The following is a 9,296-nucleotide window of genomic DNA, read 5'->3' as shown; positions in this document are numbered from 1 at the left end:
CAAGTAGTCTGTTAGCCGCGTGCATTATGCCCTCCCCCCACCAGGTATCCCAACACCGAACTGATGTGTACCCAAATAAGAAGTAATGTGTTTGCTAGGGATGGCCATTTGCCCCACCCAAACCCATCCCCTTCGGTACCCGCCCCTATTGGGTAGGGTTTTACCCGTACAAACGGGGTTGGGGTTGGGTATGGGTAATACCCGAAATTAGTGAAGCAGGGATGGGGCGGGGATGGGATTCTAGGTCCCCGCCCCATACCGGCCCCGTACATTCCTATTTTAGGATTTTATATTTTTGTTAATTATTTATATTATATTTAAACTAAGATATTATATTATATTATATTATAAAAGAAAAGGTTAAAGTATAAGATTATCATTAATTATTTATATTATATTTAAACTAAGAAATTATATTATATTATATTATATTTGTCTTTCGCTTCAGAGATGCATGGTTTTAACAATGACGTAGATCCTTTGGAAAAGTTTGATATGTTTGTTTCTAATACTGCTCCTACTAGTACTGTTAAGTCAGAATTAACCAATTACTTAGAAGAAGATCTTTTACTTAGGATTGGTAATTTTGACATACTTGCATGGTGGAAGACAAATGGGATTAAATATCCAGTCTTGCAGTATATGGCTAGAGATATTTTAGCGATTCCAGTTTCAACGGTAGCTTCCGAATCAGCTTTTAGTACCGGAGGTAGATTTGTGAGTGTCCAACGTAATAGACTTCATCCAAAAATGTTGGAAGCTTTGATGTGCGCTCAAGACTGGCTATGGGATATGCTGAATGGTAATGAAATTCTCTTTTTATTGAAATGTTTTTTTTTATATTTAATACATCATTATGGTTATATGATACACTTTCTTATTTTGGCTAGGTGGATCAAAATTCGATGGTGAAACATTTTGGGAAGAAACTGAAGCAGATGATGAGGTGATCAACATGGAGGAAGATACTTGATAAGAAATAATTAAGAACTAAAATGAGTGATGCTCATTTATAGACCAATTTGTTTTTCTTTGCTTGTTTTACGATGAATTTATGAGTTTGAAATTTTAAATTATTATTATTATTATTGGTTGAACTTAGGTATTGATTATTAAATTAACTCATCATATTTGAGCTTAATGTTATGGGTAACCCGTAAAAAACCCACCCCGTACGGGTATTTTCCATACCCGCCCCGTCCCAGATCAAGCGGGTAATGGGGAGGGTGTGGGTTTTTTTTTTGAACGGGGCAGTGACTGGGATACAAGATCCCCGCCCAAATACCCTCCCCATGACCATCCCTAGTGTTTGCAGGCAACACTGGCAGCAAGATTGGAGCATAGTCTCCTTCATATAGTGCCCACGACAATTGGTCGCAATCCACCACCTGGCTTTAGGAGTGGGATTAATGGTGCGCTGGCCACGTATTCACCAATAATTGGAGGGAAAAGACCAGCTAGCCAAAAATTGACTACCCCTGCAATGGATTGTAACAAGTCATCAGCCACAGCAGCAGCGGTACCACTCATTGCGTCAAGCAGATGCTGATCTCTAAGGTCATCTCGTGCACAAGAAGTGCCCTTAGGGAAGCTTTTCAGAGCAGCTAAAACCGCAGTTGCTTCAACAGCTAAAGAAGGGGTGGTAATATCATCTGCAGGTACAATTGGGGGCCGAGCAAAGGGATGTTTTTTCTGGAGATCATGTAGTGTCTCTGAAGTCGCAGGTGCAATGCCATCAGAAAAAAGAACACGGATAACAGCCGTAAAATGGCCAAAGCTGATCTTCTTCTTGCAAGCCTGTATATTGGTGTTGTCTTCCTTCTTCCTCCTGGGACGTTGCTGCTTGGCACTATGTTTTGTAAGATCGAGCAGATTTTGAACTAGCACAAAACAACCATTAGGCTCTCTCCACTTACATAAAGCTTGATTGATTGCTGCAATCTGCAGTTTCTTTCTAACCCCACATCTTTCTTCGCCAGTGCCCTTAGGTATATACAAATTAAGCGTGCAAACAGGGAGTAAAAGCAGGTGCAACCAAACTATTAAATACCCAGGGCGAGCAAGCACTTTATCTAAAGCTGATTTAAGGGCACGAGAAAAGTTCAGTCTACAAGGGGGTGGTATACTTACTACAGTGGTAATTTTCTTCTGAAAAATCGAGTTAAGCATCTCAATTGAAAGACAGACTGCTTGAGCTTGAGAATCAACCAAATCAGGGACAGCAACCGTCGATGAATCTACATGGACCTGTGGTTTCGAAACACCATGAATGAGAAAGTCAGTCCCATTGCCATTAAGTGGACCTGCAATGATGTCTGCTGGATGTAACTCTGATTTGCTTCCAGGCATGAATATGGAGACAGCTAATGCACAACACATTTTCATATCTAACAAAATCCTCTCCTAAGCAACAAAGCAATCGATGTTATTTTGTATACGGTCTCTGCAAACTACTTTGGCTTCCCCTGTGGGAAAATGTTTATCTGAAAGATGTCGATAAATAGCACTCCTAGCAACACCTCTTCCTCTAACGCTGTCATAAGACCCATCATAACCCTTGAAAGGACAGTGAATCTTGTCCCCTTGAGATGCAGAAGTTGACAGGTACTGTGGAGGTGGTGAGGGGGATCTAGACAGGCTATCCCTAGAAGCAGAAGCATTAGACGATGATGATGTTCTAGGTTTGGAAGATAAAGATGACGATCGACAGCAAGTGCATGGCATGGTTTCCTAAGAAAAAACATACTATCTCTTGAAGATGAGAGAAACAAATCCCAAATAGGAATTATAGTCTAGTATATGGGAATTCAAGTTTTCTACACCAATGAAAGTTCAAATTACCATATAAAAAACACTAGTTGAACCTTTTAGCTCATTGATCCTTCCTTCAAACACCAAATCCTCAGCTGCAAATCACAACCCAAAATCTCAACTCAGAACATCACCCAAAAACAAAGAGTACAACGCCTCTACACCCCGGAAACTCTTGATTCAAACAATGAAAAACTCCTCTGCAAACTGAGAAATTCAAGTCTTTATTGAATCAACAAAGAAGAGAAACTGATTCCCAAAAACTGAACCCCTCTACTACTTCTAATTTTGAATCACAGGGTAACAGACACTGATGTTGTGTAGATGATGAGGAGGATTCATAAGGGATTGGTAATGTTGATTCCCACTATAGACTCTTCAAAAATTGTTCAAAGAAAGAACCAATAACTGAAAAGGAGAGAAACAACAAAAACCTTAATTCAAACCTTCAATTCGAAACCCCCTTGCTCAAAGCAAAAATCTTCTCTACAATGAACAAAACACCCTGCTACTGTCACAACAAGCTCAAGAAATAAGGAAAAACCGAATTTTCGAAGTTGATGGTGTGGATAAGATGAAAATTCAATTAAGTACACAGCGAAGAAAAACCCAAATCCGAATCTCTCAAAGAAGAAAAATTTCGATGAAGAAAAACCCAAACTTGAAACCCTAAAAAAAAATTGGGATTTCAACCTAAAATTCGAAAGCGCAAAACACCAAATTCGAAACCAAAACAACACTTACAGAGATTTTGATGTTGATGGTGAACAAGAGAATTGTTTTTGTCACTACAATCAACACAGAATTGACGGAGAACAGGTACGATCCCGAAACTTTGTTCAACATACTTGTGTTAACATTAAAGCCAGGATCAAACTATGCTTTTGACTTTGATTCTTTACTTTACTTCGGTAGAAGTCAGCTGGGAATTGGGTACGAGAATTACTTTATTATTATTATTATTTTATTTTATTTATTTATTGGATGGATATCACTACATGAAACTAGTTGGAAGTCTAACAAGCTAAGCTCCAACGACATATTATTACATTAATTGAACAGGTTGCTGTGCTAACCTACCAGGTAGTGTCATGGATAACCTAGCCAAGGGAGACGAAACGGCTACAATATTACGCCATTGGGGACTCGAACATGTGACCTCCTCGAGCGCATTAAACTTTTGGGGAACGGGGATGACCAGCTGAGCTAGGGGCCCGTTATTGTTATTATTATTATTATTATTATTATTATTATTATTATTTCTCTCAACTCTTGACTCCCAAATTCATGCAAACTCCTTATTCTCCATATTTCTCCAAATATTACTCAACTCTCAAAAAAAAAAACTTAATCCCAATACTATTAGGTCTATTTTACCAATAATATTAAAATAAAATTAATTTAATATTCTAAATATTAGACTGCGAATAAAAAACCTTAATTGATCGTTTAAGCAACACCTAAGAATTTCAGTGAAGATCAAACTCTTAAGACAAGTGTCCAAAAAAATACTTAAGACACTCAGGAATGGACGCGGGAGGGACTTGGTGGCCCGTTCACCACCATGGCCGAACTGGACGATCCCTTGGCCATCATGGTCGAGCGCTCCCATGCCTCTTCATTATTATTTTAAATAATCATCCATATTTTTCATAATTCTCCAATAATTCTCCATATTTTAGTGAATCCTTTTTCATGGACACTTCTCCGCACGCTCGGATGTCCATCCACCACCAATGAACGGCTCTCATTCCCATTGGTTTGTTGATATTCCTTGACCCAAATTGGATAACTCTCTATCTTCAGGATTCAGGGTTCTCCAAATATTAGGGTTTCGAATTTACGAAAATTCAAAAAACGTCGATAAATTTTATATTGATCAAGTCAATATTTTTAATTAATTTTAATGTTTGATCGTGCTGCCAATATTTTAGTTGCTCGCTGTCCTAGAGCAACATGATTTGGATGTCTATCCAATCGGCGATCATCCAATATTTAATTGAACAAACACCGATCATTCAATATTCATTAACACTATAATTTCTACTTTGTCATTCGACAATTCTTGAGATATTAGATCGGGAATGAGCACTTTATATAACTCAGCAATATCTGATTTTCATTCAAATGCTCGACATATCAGAATAGGTCTATGGTCGAGCAATCTCATTAGATCAACGTTCGTCGATCCAAATTATCAGAACATCATTATTGCCTCAACTCGTAAAATGATACATCACAATTCATCAGACTCAACGCATGTGCATTATTACTGTCCCAGCAAACACCTTATGCTTAATCCATGAGTCTCATAGCATATCACATTCGTCCACTTATGCTCGAATCATCAAGGCTAAGACTCATGGTCTAGCCAAGTCAATAATTGACCAATTAAATACACGTCCACATTCATGAAACATCAATCATGTCGCATGCGGGGATACTCACTTGGGTTTTGGTCTGGAGGCCTACAACACGTGCCTACATCCACGATGATAAATGTGAGTAAATCTTATAAGAAGTTGAAGGAGTTAGCAAAGTAGTGGATGGAAAATCAACCAATTCTCCGACGTATGTAAAACAGGTTTAACTATAATTTCCCACTTCCCCACTCTTTCACTCCTCTGCAACCGTCACACTTACTGGAAATCAATGTGTTAACTACTTCTGCAATATAAATAGATTCATAAATCTATGATTTGACAACCTAACTTAATGAAAATCATCGTATCTAAATTTATCTGAACTCAACAGTTCACTAAACTTGCATAAGTCTTCCACATATTCACAATCCTTCAATCATCATCGATCTCACACACTTCTCAGCTTCCCTCCTACAGATCGACCCTCATCCCTCTTTGTGACCCTCATCTCTCGAAATCAAAGCACTAAACTTATATTCTCTCATTGACTCATTGAGATCATTAATAATATTTCACCCTTCGGGGTTTATCTGTGGACGTAGGCGTTAATAAGTGCATAATTTACTATACTTTTGTTATCAATTCCATGCTTGTATTTGTTATGTTTCTTTCATATTGCATTGTATTACTCCTTTGTTTCTTTTCTTTTGTTTGTTTTATTTAGGTAGAATCATCCAAAAGGAGCGAAAAGAGTGCTAAAGCGCACATACACGTGAGCTTGGACTAAGGACCAGGAGTAACTCGACCAAATTCAGAAGTACTCAACTCTATTTTATAGATAATGAAGAGACGAAAATAACACAAAAAGAATGAGGTAATTCCGAGTTCGTATGCAAAAGTTGTGGGCAAAACCGTGGATCAAATAAGGCCTAATTCCTACCTACGTGTGTGACCGATCACACCAATTACCAGGATCTGTTACACCCTCCTAGAAGTGACGAAAATACTTGCCAAAATTTGTTTTTTTTAGTTCCGAAGTATTTCCAAACCCAAATATTCTTTGGGATATAAAAAGATACTTCCAAATATTTTTAAAGAGAGTTTGAAGTACCGAATAGAGATATTATCAAAAGATATGGAAGTGGAGACAAGAAGACAAGGAGCGAAAGATTGGGTTTTGGTTTCTTCCATTACCGAAACTATTTATCTTTGATTTTATCATATGTATATCATGGGTTTAACTAAATACATGAGTAGCTAAACTCCTATTTGATTGAGGATGAATTCTAAGTTCTAAACATGATTTGATTTAATATATGAATTTATTTTGATTTCTTCATATGATTATCGTTTGTGTCTACTATGATGAATATTTATTATTTATTGATTGGTTGATTTAAGAGGCCTACTAAACTGATACATTGTTTGATCTATTGCTAGTAACGGGTTAGGATATCCGTAATTGTTGAATAACCCTTACACAAGTAGAAAACATGAGACCTTGCAGAGGGATTCTGTGGAGCAATCGCGTGTAGAAATAATACTAGTAAGTGAACCGATCGTACCGAGTTTAAATGCTAGGACCGAACATAGATTCATAAACCCTAAAGCATTCGATTGAGTTACATCTTATAAGCGTACCTCAAGGTGGCTCAGACGAAGAGAATCTGATAGCTAAGCATACCTGTTATTCGGTGATATTAGGAGTCTCGGGGGTAGCTAAGTGTACTTGTTACCTTAAGGTTGGTGATAATCTATGATTAATGATGAATAGATAATTATATTACTTTAATGAATGTTTAGTAACGAAGAAGGATTCCTCGATCATACTCCCTCATCCTTGATTACATGTTAATTTATTTGGTTTATTATTTACTTTGCTTAATTTGCAACCTACAAACAAAACCCCTATTTGTGACACTTGACAACTGAAAACTCCCTGCTCTTCGTGGGAACGATCCTTGCTTCCATTATATTACCAGTTAATTGTATGGAAATAAGTGATCTAATTTTTTGCACTCACGACACACATCAGGGTTAGTGCCAAACCACGTTATCTTTGATCTTCTCTTATCATAAATCTAATATATATTTTACAAAGTATTTTAAGAAATCAATCAAAATTGTCGGTAGACGATTGCCAATAGAACTTAGACAGAATAAACCGTCAAAAAAATATATCTGGAATAAGCCAAGTTAGGGACGGGAAAAGACATGATCATAGGCGAGCATTTAATTAGTTTTAGATCCAAATGGTTAGGCTAATGTTATATTTTTTCGAACCAATGAATGATCACTACCGTCCAACCTAGAGATAATCTCGACCGAACTTAATTAATCATAGACACCACCTTTGCCTATGTGGCAACTAAATTTTCGGTGTCATGATTTTGGGTAACGAGAGTCATCGAAAAAACAAAGCTCGAGTCATGATTCTTGTGCAACAGTGTCAGTGACATACAAAAAAATGTAAGTTATTTAGGAAAAAACCTATTTTCCTTAAAATCATGACACCTGAGGAATGACACCGGGCAATAAAATAATCACCGTGTCACCACTTTCTGGGACTTAAAAGTCAAAAATTGTGAACAGTATAGGGTATAGAAGTAAAACAAAATGGTACGAAGTCCATATTCGGTAAATATGAATAGTACTTGGTCAGATTGGGTTTTCCCGGCTGAAATTGTGGACACAAAGTGAAATTGACACTCTGTAAAGAGTTTTGGCTAATTTGATAAGCCACCAATTTATGAAAAACCAACTGAACATCTGATAGCGGTTGTTTATTCATCCACTCAATATTATTCTTAGCTTCTCCCTGGGAAGTTATATTTTTAGATGTTCTCACCATTATTTGTTTTGATCAACAATTTTTGAATAACAACTATTTTTTGTTGTTCTCTTAATCTAATATTCATTGTTGTTGGTTCATTATGATTTCCTTGCATCATCAATTTCATTTTTATCCATGTTTTGGATTATTCAGATCAAACATATCATCGTTTCTTTGGGTATTAATTCAAAGTCAATTTTGAGAACAATTTAGTTTTGTGTTCTGTTCAATTTAATATTTCGACGACCAATTCAAGTTTTCCAGCAAGAAACTTGCTACTCCAGAAAACATCAAGTATGGTCGATTCCTTTTACAGCATTTTATCATGCTTTCTTTATCCTAATCATTTTTCTAGTTTATTGGAGATAAAATTGCATTTTGGTTCCTTGTGAAGGCTATAATTAATCTTTTAATTCATTTTAATGGGCATGTTTAAATCAAGCCCATTCAATATATTATTGTTCCCGAACTCTTTTAAGTAACTACTATGGAGTTATGTTTATATCATCCGCATTCTCTATGTCACATCGTCTGGATAATGCTGAATGGTCGAGTTCAAGGCTTTTACTAAGATCAAGGTCCATTCAGTCGAGTTTTCATACACCAGTGGTATTGTGGCATGTCAATTAACTACTCCGATGTTCAAGTTATAGAGTGAGGAATCCACCGTCTGAAGACCTATAGAGGAAGAAAAGAAGATAATAAAGATTTCTTTGCATCCATCTTGTTCAACGACAGTTTAAGTTGAACACTTCAATTCTCTCTATGTCCAACTTGAGGGGGGTATTAGAATATATCAACCATACACAAGTAACCGAGGATGTCATATAAAGAACCGAGGAAATTATGAAGTCAAAGCAACTATATGAAAGAGTATCAAGTCAGTTTCTAAGATCCTCTAATATATCTAGATATGTTTAGTATTACCTAGCCAAGATAAACATCCCTAGTCAAAGATATATTCCGTTTTTAGGCTTACCAATTCTCCTATCAATCTATAAATAGGACGCATTATATTGTAATCTTATCTCATTGACTCATTGAGATCATTAATAATATTTCACCCCTTCGGGGTTTGTCCGTTGAAGGCGGCGTTAGTGTCGTACCACGTTATCTTTGATCTTATTCTTATCATAAATCTAATATATATTTTTCAAAGTTTTTCAAGAAATCAATCACATTTGTCAGTAGCCGATTGCCAATAGAACATAGACGGAATAATTCGTAAAAAAGAAATAAAAAAATCTGAATAAGCCAAGTTAGGGACAGGTAGAGACATGACCGTAATC

The 9,296-nt window shown here is 36.6% G+C and overlaps 1 protein-coding gene across 1 annotated transcript; it reads right to left on the bottom strand.

Annotated features, from left to right (window-relative positions):
* Nucleotides 1-1,057: 1,057 nt before the first annotated feature.
* LOC113323576 lies at nucleotides 1,058-3,650 on the bottom strand. The gene is made up of 3 exons (XM_026571898.1): nucleotides 3,556-3,650; nucleotides 2,842-2,906; nucleotides 1,058-2,247 (listed from the first exon to the last, which is right to left on the bottom strand). The coding sequence occupies exons 2-3, from the start codon at nucleotides 2,842-2,844 to the stop codon at nucleotides 1,351-1,353; spliced, it is 900 nt and encodes a 299-aa protein (XP_026427683.1). The 5' UTR covers nucleotides 2,845-2,906; nucleotides 3,556-3,650; the 3' UTR covers nucleotides 1,058-1,350.
* Between the last annotated feature and the right edge of the window lie 5,646 nt (nucleotides 3,651-9,296).

Source organism: Papaver somniferum, chromosome 11 (genome assembly GCF_003573695.1).
Source record: "Papaver somniferum cultivar HN1 chromosome 11, ASM357369v1, whole genome shotgun sequence".
NCBI classification, from domain to species: domain Eukaryota; kingdom Viridiplantae; phylum Streptophyta; class Magnoliopsida; order Ranunculales; family Papaveraceae; genus Papaver; species Papaver somniferum.
Note: the sequence above shows the minus strand (reverse complement) of the source record. Positions and strands in the feature narration are given on the sequence as shown.